At 44.3% G+C, this 16,672-nt stretch overlaps 1 protein-coding gene across 1 annotated transcript in view; it reads right to left on the reverse strand.

The window, feature by feature from the left end:
- The window catches only part of PCCB (propionyl-CoA carboxylase subunit beta), an 83,649-nt gene extending 68,443 nt beyond the window's left edge, over window positions 1-15,206 (reverse strand). The window contains exons 1-5 of the mRNA XM_061194631.1: window positions 14,997-15,206; window positions 12,406-12,525; window positions 11,338-11,406; window positions 8,542-8,598; window positions 6,402-6,515 (exon numbers count right to left, since the gene is read on the reverse strand). Of these exons, the coding sequence (XP_061050614.1) occupies window positions 6,402-6,515; window positions 8,542-8,598; window positions 11,338-11,406; window positions 12,406-12,525; window positions 14,997-15,182 (546 nt within the window). The 5' untranslated portion in view covers window positions 15,183-15,206. The remainder of the gene's footprint in view (window positions 1-6,401; window positions 6,516-8,541; window positions 8,599-11,337; window positions 11,407-12,405; window positions 12,526-14,996) is intronic.
- Window positions 15,207-16,672: the final 1,466 nt, after the last annotated feature.

Consider the following 16,672-nt stretch of genomic DNA (forward strand, 5'->3'; position numbering starts at 1 on the left):
ACTCAGCCATAAAAAGAAACGAAACTGAGTTATTTGTAGTGAGGTGGATGGACCTAGAGTCTGTCATACAGAGTGAAGTAAGTCAGAAAGAGAAAAACAAATACAGTATGCTAACACATATATATGGAATCTAAAAAAAATGGTTCTGAAGAACCTAGGGGCAGGACAGGAATAAAGATGCAGATGTAGAGAATGGACTTGAGGACACGGGGAGGGGGAAGGGTATGCTGGGATGAAGTGAGAGAATAGCATTGACATATACATACTACCAAATGTAAAATAGCTAGCTAGTGGGAAGAAGCTGCATAGTACAGGGAGATCACTTCGGTGCTTTGTGACCACCTAGAGAGGTGGGATAGGGAGGGCGGGAGGGAATGCAAGAGGGAGGGGATTTGGGGATATATGTATGCATATGGCTAATTCACTTTGTTGTGCAGCGCAAACTAGCAAAACATTGTGAAGCAATTATACTCCAATAAAGATGTTAAAAAACATAAAAAAAAAAAGAATTGACACTTTAAAAAAAAGTTATGGAGGTGGACAATGGTAGGTGCATAAAATTATGAATGCATTCAATTCCACTGAACTGTACATTTTAGAATGTCTAAGTTTAGGGACTTCCCTGGTGGCACAGTGGATAAGACTCTGTGCTCCCAATGCAGGGGGCCTGGGTTCGATCCCTGGTCAGGGAACTAGGTCCCACATGCCTGCCGCAACTAAGAGTTCGCATGCCACGACTAAGGAGCCCAGCGAGCCGCAACTAAGGAGCCCGCCTGCCACCACTAAGACCTGGTGCAACCAAATAAATAAACAAATATTAAAAAATAAATGTCAACTACTATTGGCACTTGCCATCTACCTCTACAAGGATTAAATCTTGTGCATTTGCAGCTGCTGACTTTCAACACCGCCCCGAAAGGAGTTCAGGGTGGAGAGCTGAAATTAGGAACTCCGTGCTCTGGGAAAAACTGGCAGAACGGGTCTTCAGAATGTTAGATATTTTCAGGAGCCAATTTTATGAGCCCAATTCTTTTTTTTTTTTTTTTTTAATATTTATTTATTTATTTATGGCTGTGTTGGGTCTTCGTCTCTGTGCGAGGGCTTTCTCTAGTTGTGGCAAGTGGGGGCCACTCTTCATCGCGGTGCACGGGCCTCTCACTATCGCGGCCTCTCTTTTGCGGAGCACAGGCTCCAGACGCGCAGGCTCAGTAATTGTGGCTCACGGGCCCAGCTGCTCCGCGGCACGTGGGATCTTCCCTGACCAGGGCTCGAACCCGTGTCCCCTGCATTAGCAGGCAGATTCTCAACCACTGCGCCACCAGGGAAGCCCCTGAGACCAATTCTTGTATCTCCTCATATCTAGAAAAACACTACAATCCTTCATGGTGACATCTGCTCCTTGTGACTAGCAGTAACTTTCATGAGACTAGCAGAAAACTTCTACAAAAAATATGTGCTTGATTACATGTTTTCCCCCTTCACCAAAATCACATATATACAGACCTTCCCTCCTACCTCTTTGGAGCAGTTTCTCAGAGCTATCTGGGATGCTGTCTCCCGAGCTGCAGTCCTCATTTTGCCCCAAATAAAACTTAACTCGCAACTCTCACATTGTGCATTTTTTTTTAAGTTGACACAACTTTTAGTTTGTGAACAGTTTTTAAGTCCACAACTCTGAGGAACAGCAAAAAAAAAAAAAAAAAAAAGGAAAAAAGAACAGAGGCTGAGGGACCTGTGGGAAATCAAATGTATCAACATACACATTATAAGACTATCAGAAGAGAAAGTGTGCTTCTGATGTAAGGATAAGCGTATACATCAATGGAAAAAAACTGAGTCCAGAAATAAACCCTTATATTTATGGTCAATTGATTTTCTTTCCACCAAAGTGCCAGGACCATTCAGTAGAGAAAGAATAGTCATGTCAATTAATGGTGGTGGGACAAGGATGAATTTGGACCCGACCTCACACCATACTCAAAAATTAACTCAAAAGGGATCACAGACCTAATATAAGGCCAAAAATCTATAAAACCCCATGAAAAAAAACTGAGACAGGCTGGGAGCTGGGACCCTTTGCTGCAGTGCTGCAGTGCTTGCACCTGGACACACCTCTCCTCGAGCAACAAAATACAAGGAAACTACATGGGACTAAAAATAACTGCATGCAGGTGCAATCAGGGCAAATTCTGGACAAAAGATACAAAGAGACCAAAAAACGCAACTGCCACTTTTGAAGAGCCCGGAGCTAAAGCAGGGCACTGCACATGCCCCCTGCACACAACACCACCTAAAGGGTGGGCAGACCACCTAAGCCACCCCTCCAGCCTGACTCCCAGACACACCCCTACCCTCACCCAATGTAATGAAAAAGCTCGCCTGCACCCCCCTCAGTGAGCAAGCAAGCAAGGGAACCTGTTGTTTGTTCTCGCTCCCTCCTGCTGCAGCAGGGGCCCCAATAAAGCCTTGCCTGAATTTCTTGTCTGGCCTCTGACCAATTTCTATTGATTAAGGAGGCCAAGAACCCTGGTTGGCAACAAAACCACTAGACAAAATCTTCATGACTTTGTATTGGGCACAGTTCTTATATGAGAATAAAAGCATGACCTACAAAAGAAAAAAACTGATAAACTGGACTTTAAGATTTAAAACTTTTGCACTTAAAATGCCACCATTGGGCTTCCCTGGTGGTGCAGTAGTTAAGAATCCGCCTGCCAATACAGAGGACACGGGTTCGAGCCCTGGTCGGGGAAGATCCCACATGCCGCGGAGCAACTAAGCCCGCGCACCACAACTACTGAGCCTGCGCTCTAGAGCCCGCGAGCCACAACTACTGAAGCCCGCGTGACTAGAGTCCGTGCTCTGCAACAAGAGAAGCCACCACAATGAGAAGCCCACGCACCGCAACGAAGAGCAGCCTCCGCTCGCCGCAACTAGAGAAAAGCCCGTGCACAGCAACGAAGACCCAACACAGCCAAAATAAATAAATAAAATAAATTAATTTATTAAAAAAAACAAAACAACAAAAAAAAACGCCACCATTAAGAAATAAAAAGCCACAGGGACTTCCCTGGTGGCGTAGTGGTTAAGAATCCGCCTGCCAATGCAGGGGACACAGGTTCGAGCCCTGGTCCAGGAAGATCTCACACACCATGTAGCAACTAAGCCCGTGTGCCACAACTACTAAGCCTGTGCTCTAGAGCCCGCGAGCTACAACTACTGAGCACACATGCCACAATTACTGAAGCCCGCGTGCCTAGAGCCCATGCTCCGCAACAAGAGAAGCCACTGCAATGAGAAGCCTGCGCACCGCAACGAAGAGTAGCCCCCACTCCCTGAAACTAGAGAAAGCCCACACACAGCAACGAAGACCCAACACAGCCAAACATAAATGATAAATTAATTAATTTTTTAAAAAAATAAAAGAAATAAAAAGCCACAGACTAGTAAAAAAATATTTGAAAATCATATATCTGATAGAGGACTTGTATCCTGAATATATAAAGAACTCTTACCCAAAATCCAATTACAAAATGAGCAAAAGATCTGAACAAACATTTCAGCAAAGAAGATATACAAATGACTACCATGTACATAAAAAGATACTCAACAGGATTAGTCAGATGGGAAATGCAAATTAAAACCACAGAGAGATACCACTACTTACCACTGAAATGGCTATAATGGAAAAGATTGACAATACTACGTGTCAACAAGGATGGGGAGAACCTGAAACCCTCAATTACACTGCTTGTGGTAATATAAAAGGGTATAGTCACTTTGGGAAAAAATTTGGCAGTTTCTTAAAAAGTTATACATAAACTTATAATGAAACCGAGCAGGACCCTGTGAGGCCCTCCCAAGTACAAAAGCCTTTCTGTGTCCCCCATTTCTTGTTTGTAGGAAAAAGGTTTTAGCCTCCTAGACCTTCCCTGAGTTCCAAAGGACAGACTCAAATAGTTACTAATTAGGGGATTGAGGGAATGCAGAAAGAAATAATAGTGCGGCATGGGGCCTGGGCCTGGTTCCTCCTCAGAGGATGTGCATAACAATTTGATACATATCTCTGAGTTCTTCTACAGGAACTCAGGCCCCCTGAGCACAAGCATGTGGACCCCAGACTGGTTGGAACCAGAAGGCTGATGACTGAGATTCCTGAAACACCACCCTGCTACCTCACCACCAACCAATCAGACACACACACCCTGCTACTCCCCTCCCTCACTTTCCCCTTGAAAACTCTTCCCTGAAACCCATGGAGGAGTTCAGGTCTTTGCTTGGCCCTACAATAAACTTTTCTCTGCTCCAATCGCCAACATTTCCGTTTGTTTGGCTTCACTGTGCATTGGGCACAAGAACTTGGGTTCAATAATTTGATCCAACAATTTCACTCTTAGGAATCTACTCAAGGGCTATGAAAACATATGTCCACACAATGAGTTATATACAAATGTCCATAGCAGCATTATTTATGATATTCAAAATGTAAAAACTACCCAAATGTCCATCAACTAGTGGATGGATAAACAAAATATGGTATATCTATATAATATTATTCAGCAATAAAAACAAACCACTAATACACAGTACAATATGAATGAACCTCAAAAACATTATGTTAAGTGAAGAGAGATGAAAAAACTGTAGAGGCAGAAAGCTGATCAGTGGCTACCTAGGGCTGGGTAGGAATTGACTGAAAACAGGCAGGAAGGATCTTTTTGGAGGGAAAGATTCTAAATTGTAGACTGTGGGGATGGTTGCACAAGTTTCTTAAAAATCGTTGAAATGTATGCTTACAATGGATGGATTTTATGCTTCGTAAATTATACCTCAATAAAGCTGTTTTAAAAAATATCAAAAGTCATAGAAGACAAAGAGAAATTGAGGAAATGCTCCAGATTGAAGGAGATTAAAGATATATGACAACTAAAGGCAGTACTTAATCCTGGATTCGGTGGGGGGGGGGGAGGGGGGATAACTATAAAGGCCATTATTAGGATCATTTGATGAAATATGAATAAGGACCATGAATAAGAATAATACTGATGAATCAATATTAAGTTTCCCAATTACTGTACTCTGTTTATATAAGAATGTCCTTGTTCTTAGAAAACATACAATGAAGGATTTAAGAGATAAAGGAGGCACAATCTCCAATTTACTCTCAAATGTTTCAGAAAAATATAACGTGCAAATATGTGCATACGGAGAGAAAATGATAGAGCAAACAGGCAAAATGTAAACAACTGGTGAATGTGGGTAAAAGACATACGGGAGTGCCTTTACTCCCCAGTGCGCTATCCCCAGAACTCAAGTTTAAAGATTAAAAAGTAGGTTTAAGATCTACAAAGTGGCTTCTCAACGAACACAAGTACTCCCACAACTACCAGAGTATCGTACACAAAGTAAACACACATTTTTCTGACTGATCACAAAGGGCAGTGGCAGGGAATAAAACCCTCATAAGCCTGCAGGTCAGGGGATGTGATGACAAGAACAGCTGGCCTGATTAGAAACAATGTCTGCCTGTCTCTGTCCTTTCTTTCCTCCCCTCCCTGGAAATGCTGATCTGTCCCTTCTCTCAAGTTTACATCTGGCAGTATCTCTCCCTCACCCCAACCTCCCTTACTATACTCTCACAATGCACTTCCTACTTCAAATAATGCATTTAATGTTTGTGTTTCTTTTCATTTCTTTCTCTTTTAGTCTGTAAGAAAGCAGATATCTGAAATGATGTTCACCAAATGCTTCTGAATGGTGGGATCTCGGGTGATGGTAGGATTTCTTTCTTCTTTGTACTACAGCTTGAACTTTGTATAATGATCTTGTAATGTCTTAACCAAAACAAAAAAAAACAAAAAACAAAAATCATTGCTTTTTTTAAAACTGTTAATTCTATAAATACATGTATATGTATAACTGAATCACTTTGCTGTGCATCTGAAACTAACATAACATTGGTCATCAACTATACTCTGATATAAAGTTAAAATAATAATAATAAAATTCCTAATTTTTAGCAAGTCAGTTCATTTTAATCTTTTATATTCCCTCCTCCTTGCTTTTGAAAAAAAAAATATTTAAGTGACTTTCCCTTCTGAATAATCTTTAATTTTGTTTTCCCCTATAAGTATCAGTGGCCTCTATGAAAGAAAAAGAAAGATAACCCTCCCCACCTTATCAGTTCCCCCGACCAGGGATTGAACCGGGGCCACAGCAGAGTCCTAACCACTAGGCCACCAGGAACCCCCATCTCTCTTGCTTTTCATCCACCCTTCATGCCACCCCAATGACACAGGAAGGAGCTACAGGACACAATGAGGTAAGATGGGAAAGCTCTGACCAGGACGCAGCTTAGAGAACTCTCTGTACTCTTCCATTCTCTATTAACGGTTTCTCACCAGAAAGATGTCTGCGTAGCCAGCCAAAGACTCTACTCCCTCTTGGATCCGTGCTCCCCCGGAGTCATTCAGTCCAATCACCGGAGCCCCCACTGTCATGGCTTGGTCCATGATCTGAGATAGCAGAAAAATCTTTTGTGAGACAACTGATCCTGTTATGAAAAACAGCATTTACAAAGCACCATGGTGGTTTTCTGGAAAATGTTCTGAGTGTACTTTTCAAAACAGGAGTCCATAACACTGGCTCCATTCCACATGATGATTGGGTACCTCGTGGAAGACAGAAAATCAGATATTTAAACCGCTGATTAAAGCCCCCCAAGCAGCCAAGAGCCAAAGTACTTCCCATTTGCAGGGGCGAAGACTGTTCATGGCAACCATTTCTAGAGCCTCAGGCCCAGGCTGTAATATTTTTTCAGCCTGGGCCTGAACAAAATAATATTTTGAACTGATAGAATGGCAAAGCAGTATTTTTGTGAAAGTAAATGTGGACCCATCTATTAACTGGAGGCCAGGCCCAGGCCTTTTACTTCTAATAAGACAGATTTTCCTCATGGGTCAGTAGTTGACAGCCTAATGAGCAACATTTCTAACAGTCCTTGAGAATTTACAAAGCACTTTCACTTCCATTATCTCATTTAGCAATCACAACAGAGGCAATAAGAGGAAATTAGGAAGGTTTAAAAGTTTAGTGATTGGCCCAAGGTCTCAGGAGTAACACATGACAGGACCACACCGAGAAGCCAGGTATTCCATTACACAGGGAAGCCCTGCCCAGCTACTAAATGTCAACTCTACCTTTATTCCAAAACTCCCCAAATATGATCTACACTTGTATTCACCACCAGAGCATCTCATCTGTAGCAGCATTTTTTAAACACCATCACGTAATCCTTGCACTGCTTTTTTAGTACCTGGATTCTCCACCTAGACCATGGGTACTTTACTTGGGGTCCTCAAAGTTGTAAGGAGCCTGTGAGTAGATTTCAAGGAGTCCATGAACTTGGAAATTTTTACATTTTATTAACCACAGCAGTATTAGAAATACCTGTGACTTTGTCATTAATAGAAGCTACAGATTTTTATGCCACATTAAAGTTGCTACAAATATCTTTTTTTTTTTTTTTTTTTTTTGGCCACACCGCACGGCATGTGGGATCTTAGTTAACCTCTGGACCACCAGGAAATTCCCACTTTCTGGTGGGTCCCACTTTCTGGCAGATATCTTGAAATATCGTTTTCAACTCATGCCAACTTTGAAATTATAGCAGTTTATCCACTGCTAAATCTCGTTATTTAATTCATTAATAAGGAAGCATATATATTACAAATGTGATTTTTTAATTTTCAATCTCTTGTAATCCTACATTTTACTTTATGCATGTGTAAAAATGAGGGTCCAGGGACTTCCCCAGCAGTCCAGTGGTTAAGACTTCACCTTCCAATGCAAGGGGTGCAGGTTCAATCCCTGGTCAGGGAGCTGACATCCCACATGCCTCATGCCAAAAAACCAAAACATAAAACAGAAGCAATACTGTAACAAATTCAATAAAGACTTTAAATTTTAAAAAAATATAAAAAATGCGCGTCCGGCTTCACCAGCCTGCCAAAGGGATCCATGCTACAAAAAATGTTAAGACCTCCTGCCCTGGACTGAAGGCACCTTCAGGTCAGCACCACATCCTGCACACCTCTGCCCCACCCCATGTGACTGATGAAAGTATTGAGTTTGTTTTCAATATTAAATACTTACTTTGGGGGCTTCCCTGGTGGTGCAGTGGTTAAGAATCCGCCTGCCAATGCAGGGGACACAGGTTCGAGCCCTGGTCCGGGAAGATCCCACATGCCGCAGAGCAACTAAGCCTGTGTGCCACAGCTACTGAGCTTGCGCTCTAGAGACTGTGAGCCACAACTACTGAGCCCGTGTGCCACAACTACTGAAGCCCATGCGCCTAGAGCCCACGCTCTGCAACAAGAGAAGCCACCACATTGAGAAGCCCGCGCACCACAACGAAGAGTAGTCCCTGCTCACCGCAATTAGAGAAAGCTCGCACACAGCAACGGAGACCCAATGCAGCCAAAAATAAAATAAAAATTTTTTTAAAAAAAGAAAATTTATAAAAAATAAATAAATACTTACTTTGCAGATCTTTTGGGCATGTGCTCCCGACAGGCTGCCTCCAAAAACTGTAAAATCCTAAAAAGAAAACAAATCAAAAAATAATATGGAGTGACTAGCCAGAGATGAAGACCCAATAGGAGGAGAAAATGGAAAATTCATAGATAAAAGTTTTTAAAGGATTTTCAGAAGTTTAAAAGATTAGGGGAAAAGTGTGACATAAAGTATTCCATAGAATGAATAGTGAATAAAATGTCTTAAAAGGAGTTCATGTAATGTGAAGAGCAAAAGACCTAGTCTTTGTATACAAAAATGACTTGTAGCTCTGAGGGAAGGAAAACTTTTCAGGCAGAATTAACCCAAAAAAATCAGATTCTGTGGAGGTCAAACAGACATTTCTATTACTAGGAAATATCTGCTGTTTTGACAAAGGAGGTGAAAGAAGTGAATCAGAGTCCTCACTGCTTCTTCTTGCTTCTGGATTTTCATTACCTTCTGATATAAAAAGCTTCTTGCAGGAATGACCTCCTTCCTAAACTCCCATCAAAAAGATAGTAGGGAATTAAAAACACATTCAGCCCACGAGGACAAAAAAAGGAAGAGGAAACAACAGCAGAAGAGAGAGTGAACAAATGAGGGAAGTGAAAGCACAAGAATATCTGACTTGGAGCAAATGGAAGCCTTTACACCTGCAGAGGGAGTAACCACAGGAGGGGACAGCCCAGGAACCACAGAAAGTGCGCTGGAAAGCAGACTGACAGGAAGTCCGTGTTGGGAGCAGTTAGACCCCACAGGGCCTCTTCTTCACCTGGAGAGGAGAAAGAAGGTCTACTCTCTAAAGAAACTTAACCAGAAGGCTTCTGGAGTCACAATCCCCAGGCACAAAAAGCAGCAAAGGCAAGGCTGAAAACAGGTGAGATGCCTAATCTGTACAGTGAATGATGAGCCACTGCTGGCCCCTCCTTCCTCCCACCCCACTCCCCCAGAACACATCTAAAGCCAATTATCACGCAAAAGACTGCGACTGCTTCTCTGGAAAAACAGAAGCTCCCTGCAGAAAAAAAATGCCTGCAGATATTAACATTTGGGGGATCACTACAAAAAAGCTGACCCATCACTCCTCCCCCTCAGTATCCTTCAGGGCCTACTTCACATGCCCCATTTTCCCTAAAGCTTTCCTGGATCCGGATGTGATCTTCCCTTGTCCTGAGTCCATGGCACTTGCCCAGAACCTCTCACCGGCTATCGGTAACTGTAGCCACTCCTGTTCTGCCCCATTCTACCTACAAAATGATTAGCTTCTCCAGGGCAAGAACTGTCTCGGTCATCTCCACCTCCCCCTCACTCCCACCCAAACCCACAGGCGTAAGAGGTGCTCCAAAGCATCAATTCAATGAATTTTTGTTATCTCCTTAATAGTTAAGGGAACATTGTGCCCAGAAAGCACAATAGCCTTCTTTGTTCTAGCTATCTTACTAATGGTTCCTTCTATACAATTCTTTGCCTAGCTCTCATAAATTACAAAAGAGAGATGATCCCTTCTAGTTAGGCATTTGGCAGACCCATTTGTAACAGTTTTAAAATATTTTAAAAGTAATTCTATTGGCAAATGAGTACTGTCTAAATAACTCTTAAAATAATCAAGTATAATTATTTTACTCTCAAACCCGGAAAACATTCTAGGTTCCTAAATAAGCTCTATACCTTTAAGATCTGTAAAAGAAACTAAATATTTAGAATTATATACATATTTCCAACTCTTAGTGGAGAAAAAAAAATCAAACAAAAAATAGTATACAATATGTTCTTTGTGTTAGTTTTCTACTGCTGCTGTAACAAATTACACAAATTCAGTGGCTTGAAACAACACACATTCATTATCTTACAGTTCTGTAATTTAGAAGTCCTACATGGGTCTCAGTGAGCTAAAATCAAGGTTAGCAAGGCTATGCTCCTTTCTGGAGGCTCCAGAGGAGAATCTGCTGTCTTATCTTTTCCAGCTTCTAGAGACCATCTATTTACATTCCTCACCTCATGACCCCCTTCCTCCCTCTTCTAAGCCAGCAACGGCAGACCAAGTCCTTCTCACATAGCATTACTCTGACCTCCCCTTCTGCCTCTCTCCCACTTTTAAGGGCCCTTGTGATTACACTGGGCCCACCTGGATAACCCAAGCTATTCTATTTTAAGGTCAACTGATTAGTAACACTAATTCCATCTGCAAGCTTAATTCCCCTTTGTCAGGTAAAATTACATATTCACGGGTTTCAGGGATTAGGATTTGGATATATTTGCAGGCCGTTATTCTGCCTACTACATTCTCCTATGGTGTCCGTGTGAAGAAACTGTATGTCTTGATGCAGCCTAACAAAAATTGTTTGAACTCTTTCATGAAAGCCTAAAACTCAAGGGGCCTGTGGCTCTGAGAGTCAAATCCCCTCTGCCCAAGCTGCATCTGCTGCACTCCCGCAGGTCCACACAATCTGCCCAGGACACGGCTGCCCTCCCGGCACGCACCCAACATGCCAAGAGGAATCTCACTCACTTGGATAAACTCCCGGTTCCTGGGTCTTCTCAGATGACTACTGCCCTGTGATCCTCCCCCAAACCGACTAAGGAGTCTTTCTCCCTAATTAAAAACACCCTATTACATTATAATAGTGTAATACGCCGGACATACGCACTAAGAAACAAAGTAATTCCCTCACCTGCCCCAACTACAGGCAAGTTTTCATTCCCCAGGACTGTTTTCTTCTCACATATTTTGTTCCTGGCTCTGCCCTTGAGGAAACCTCAGCCAATTAGAGTATGAAATACCTGACTGAAGACATAAACCAATCTTCCATTGATTCGGCCCCGTCCAGTGACCACACTGTCTCCAGGAAACTACCAGAAAAATAGAAAAATAAAAGTTAAAAAAAACAAATACTTCTCTTAATTAATTTCGCAGCTATGCCCCAAGGAAAGACTCCCCCTAAAAAAAAACTACACCCCAAATTCCTTAAAATTCAATATGAATAAAGAACATGAAGGAATTCCCGCTTCCCCCCTCAGCTCTGCAACAGCAAGCACTGGGCTACTGCTTCATCAACAGAACACTGTAGTCTTGGGCCTCACCCTCCTTCCTAAAAGCAGAATAATCAGGGGACCCCCTATGGGTGCCACTACCAAACACTCACAGGAGGAAGGAGAATATATAACAAAACATGGCAACTTCTACAGAGCCACACATCCCACCCCCAAACCTTAAAAAGGCAAACCTATCATTTTGCTTGGAATTCTGACAGTCACTGTGTGGCCCATAATGGCTCAAATGGAGCCAGCAAGTTTAGTGCCAAGGTTACAAATCTTTGATCATAGTCTTGAAAATAAATGAACCAAAAGAGAGTCCAAAGAACTCTGTGCACCATGGAGAACACCCAACTAAAGGAACAAGTGTTGGTAACTCTGACCTCCAAAACTCCAAGGCATAAACTTAAAGTATGTCAAAAGAGGCGACTGGTTAGCCTTTAGGGGTCCCTGGTGCCTAGGCAGACCAGAACACAATCAAAAAAAATTCTCAACTCTCCTTCTAAGTTTGTCATTCTATACCAGCGAGAACTGTGAACCCACACCAGAGCCCTGGGAGCTGGGCCAGAGTCACCCTGCACAAGGTATGAGTAGTGCACCCACATTCCTTCATCTGTAGACAAAGGTGAGTGGGGAACCTGGAGGCCCCAGCAGTGCCTCTCAAGAGGCACTTCTGCAATTCCAGGGCCCCACACTTGAAAATGTTTCAATGCATCCTGAATCCTGAAAGGACTTCATTAATCTAGTGTGTCGAACAGCAGGGCCACAGCTGGTAAGTGAAACCTGGAGGCCTGCACCACCACTGTGAACAGATACCTTATTCTTATCAGCAGCCATTCCAAAATCTGCACATCTGTGTTCCACAAACATGTCGCTCTCAACAAAACTGCCAGGGTCCAGCAAGAGACTGATCCGCTCTCTGGCCGTTAGCTTTCCCTAAAATGCAACAAAAATCACTCAGTGATGTCATCATAGACAAAAGTCAATAAGCAAGGAGTGCTCATGGGAGGGCCAGGAGGACTAGTTTTTGCCTTCACCCCATGTGAAAGCCTCTATTCCATAAACCTGCCCAAGAGAAAGGTGTTATCAGTAGAATTCAGCCAGTAAGGAAATCAGGGCAGACCGGCTGTTCCAGGAGCCACTAACTGTGGAAGCAAATTAAGGGAGTAGGAGGAAAAGGCAGAGAGGAGAAGTGGGGGTAAGGAGAGCCTGACCCTGGAACAAGATAACGAGTTCTATAAACATTTACTGGAGACCCAAGGAGCAGTAAAAAAGAGAACGGAGAAGCAGGAGATAGAAAGCTAAAGCAGACTTCACGAAGGGTCTGAGGCTACACCCCCTGGTTCACAAGCTTCTTCTAAGGAACCCCACAGAAGCTCACCTCACTAGGGTCCAGCCCCAAGGACACTTCCTGGCTCTTCTCCTGCCTCCTCCAGGGTCTTCTCCTACATTGGGGGCCCTGCTTAGGGACCCTACCCCTGACAGTGACTCTGTGATACACAGACAACCCCACAGCGGAGAGTGGCTTAGTAGAAAAAGAGTGGGACAGAGAGTGCTAAAGAGCTCACTTGAGAGGAGTTAAAAAATGGTTCTTGGAGGGGGTGAGGTTGGAGACTTCAACCTGTCAAGAGCCTCCATTGCTTGGGCTCCCAAACCCTTAGACCAAGACCAGTAACTGGGTCCATTGTCTATCCCCGACCCTGGTTAAAAAAAAAAAAAAAAAAACACCGCTAACTAGCTATATTTTCCCCTTAAGAAGGAAGCCAAAGCCAGTGAGGTGGTATTAAAACAAAAAGGTAATCCTCTACACTACTGTGTAAAATAAAATAAGTTTTCAAGAAAGCAATTTGGCAATATATATCAGTGTTAAAAATATTCGTATCTTTTGACCCAGTAATTCCATTTCTGGGAATCTATCCTATGGAAGTAGTCCAAATATTATGTAAAAGGGTATGGGTAGGAGATTTAAACCAAGTAAGCCTCCTGACCAAGTCAGCCTTGGCAAAAGAAAAACAGTTTCTGGAGGCCGCATCTAAATCCAGTAAGATCCGCCTGGAAATGGGTGGGATGATGTTCCAGGGAGGGATTGAGCCATGGGCCCCAACAGAAAGAGTGCAGGGAGCACTGACAGGCCTTTCCAGAGGATAATCTAAAGTTCCCTCACAGAACTTCCCTGGAGGTCCAGTGGTTAAGAATCCCCGCTTCCACTGCAGGGGGCACCCGTTCGATCCCTGGTTGGGAAACTAAGATCCCGCATGCCGCTCAATGCGGCCAAAAAATAATAATAATAAAGTTCCCTCACCCCAGACACTGCCACCCCAGGGACCTCAGGGGAGGGAGGAAAAGCACTCCGGGCACCACACACTGTCAACCAAATTTACATCTCACTCCCAAATGGCAAAACGGAACTGTCACCTTCAGGCTCTTGTCAAATGGGCATTTACAACATCTAAATTAACGCTCAAATTAGAGTTAATAAAGGGCCAGTGCAAATGTCCTCACTAAAGACCCCACTACCCCCACGCCTGTAAATTTATGCCTCAGTGTCCTTCACCTCTAAAAATTTCACTTTTGCATCTTCCAGATTGGTTATTTAACCCATCCAGCACATCAGGCCAGACTCACACGTGTCCAGGACGCACTGAGCGAGCCTCGTTTCAAGTCCCAAGCCACCGATTTGGGCCTCGCAGTACCCCGGGCAGTGGGTGGCAGTGCCTCAGCTGCTCACTCCAGCCAAACTCTCAGAGTAACCTGAGAACCCCCAGGAAAAAACACCTGCTTCCGAAGGTGTCTTTCCTACCCAGCAAGCACGCTGATACCCTAAAGGAGGTTCGGCTGGCATTCGGGGGGCAGAGTTTCCACAAGTTCCCTGCGCACACCACACAGCCACCCCAGGTGAATGTGAGTTTGCCCATGTAACTTCCCCTGCCAAACGCCTTGATTTTCCTGCTTTCATAATGGAGCAAGAACCTACCACCACTCTTTCATGGGGCATCAGAATAACAAGGTTTTTTTTTAATTAAGTGCCTATCATTGCTTCACTGTCTTATTCCAGTAAGATTACAAGGGGAGAATTATTACCATCTTCTATTTAGAATAAATTGACTCCAAAGGAGTAACTTGTCCAAAAGTTCATACTTGTTAACTGGTAAGCCGCTGGAGCCCAGCCAGACCCGTCTAAATTTCCAAAGGGAAAGCAGACAGTGACAAAGCACAACGGTGCTTGTCCTGATTTTACCTGCCCCAGTGAAAGGCAACAGGTTCACAAGGTGAACATCCTCGGCTCCGCCCCGCCCCTCGCGGCATCGCGCGGATTGGCTGGGAAGCCCCGTACGCCGCGAGCCGCGCACGCTGTGATAGGTCGCGACCGCCGGAAGCGGGCTGGCCTGGGCCCCTTTAGGACTCACTCGTTTATGCTGCGCGTCGATGCGGCGCTGCCCTCCTCCCAGTAGTGCGGCTTGACGCTTGTTCTCGATGCGCTCATTAACAGAGACAGGTTGGGTGCACACGCTGCGCACCGCGGCCCGGAGACTTCTCACTACAGCACTGAGCCTGATTCCGGGTGCCGCCACGCGCATTGCCGCCGCCGCCATTTTTGCTGTACCAGCGCACCTGAGTGCGCATGTGCGTCGTATGCGCACCGCGGGGTCTGCGCCTGCGCAGCGTCGGCGGGACGTAGGGAGCCTGTGGGCTGGAACGCGGAGCGCGTTTAGCAGAAAGGCAGGAGAGCTCGAGACCTGAGGGTGCGCTAGGGCGCCTCCGTGAGATATGTGGGCCTGGTCAACCGATGTTGTGCCCGCCAGGCTGCACAGAAGAGCGACTTAGCCCTTGCTTTTCTTTGGCTACCTAGACCCCTAGTTTTGTCCTCCCACTTTCTTTAGAAAATAAAGTTAACGAACGTTTGTTGAACACTGTACCAAGTGTTGCTTTAAGCATTTACCTGCATTAGCTTACTATCCTGATTTCACAGATGTAGCAAATGAAGCACAGAGAGGTAGAGTGATTTGATCAGCCAAGACTAGAGATGTAGTGGAACCAGGATTCAAACACAGACGTATTATGTACCACTTACTGAGCACCAGGCTTCAGCATCACCTGAAAGCGAGTTGGAAATGCAAACTTTCAAATTCTCAGGCTCCATCCAAGACCTACTGAATCAGAAATTCCGGGGGTGTTGCCAGCAATCTGTTTCAACAGATGGCCTGTAGGTGATTTTGATGCTTGCTCGAGTTTGAGAACCACTGCTCTAGGGATTTAGAACTGAACTGTTGGGAGCTTGTCCATCTGTTTCCCCAGCTAACAGTCAGCTCTTCAAAGCAAAGAACAAGGTGTATATTTCACATTCTTAGCCACAGAAAACTGCTAAAGTTGATCATTAACCCCGCCGAGCTCCAGCTCACAGCCAGGGCCTTCGTAAAGTCCAAACTCTGGCCTGAGACTTTAACGTTAATAGAACTCAATTTAGCAAACATTTTTGAGCAGCTGCTATGTGCCAAGAACTAACCACTAGTACTTATTACTTTCCTGGAGTAGGAATTGTTCACCTACATACGCAGTGAAGCTGAGGGTCTAAGGCTTGAAGGCATGTGGCTGGACAAAGCCCACCTGCATCTCTCTGACTCCGTAGTAGATGCTCTTGGCCCTGCATCTGGGTCCCTGCTTTAAGGACCTTTCTGATCTAGACAGGTAGACAAAGGACCAGCCTGGTAGCACAGGGGAGAATTTAGGCAAGGCTGGGTGTGTAAAGGAGAGTTATCTCTGAGAAGGTAGCTGCATGCCAGGAATAATGGCCTGTTCAGATTCACACACATGGTTGAGTCCCCAGCTTTTGGGAGAATGGTGGTACATGAGCCTGAAAAGCAGGGATGTAGTTACAGTGTGAAGAATTTTGCCATATTCAGACATTGGGACTTGATTTGGGTTGGGGCATTGGAACTCCTTTGTCCTAAGATGCTCTGCAGATCCCTCTCCTGTGGCACATCTCACACGGTGTTAACATTGTTTAGAGCTCTTCCCAACTAAATTCCCAAGCCAGAGGGCAGGGACTGTGGCAGCTTGCTCACCACTGTGGCCCTTGCACCTG

The sequence above is a fragment of the Eubalaena glacialis genome, chromosome 6 (assembly GCF_028564815.1).
Source record: "Eubalaena glacialis isolate mEubGla1 chromosome 6, mEubGla1.1.hap2.+ XY, whole genome shotgun sequence".
NCBI lineage: Eukaryota > Metazoa > Chordata > Mammalia > Artiodactyla > Balaenidae > Eubalaena > Eubalaena glacialis.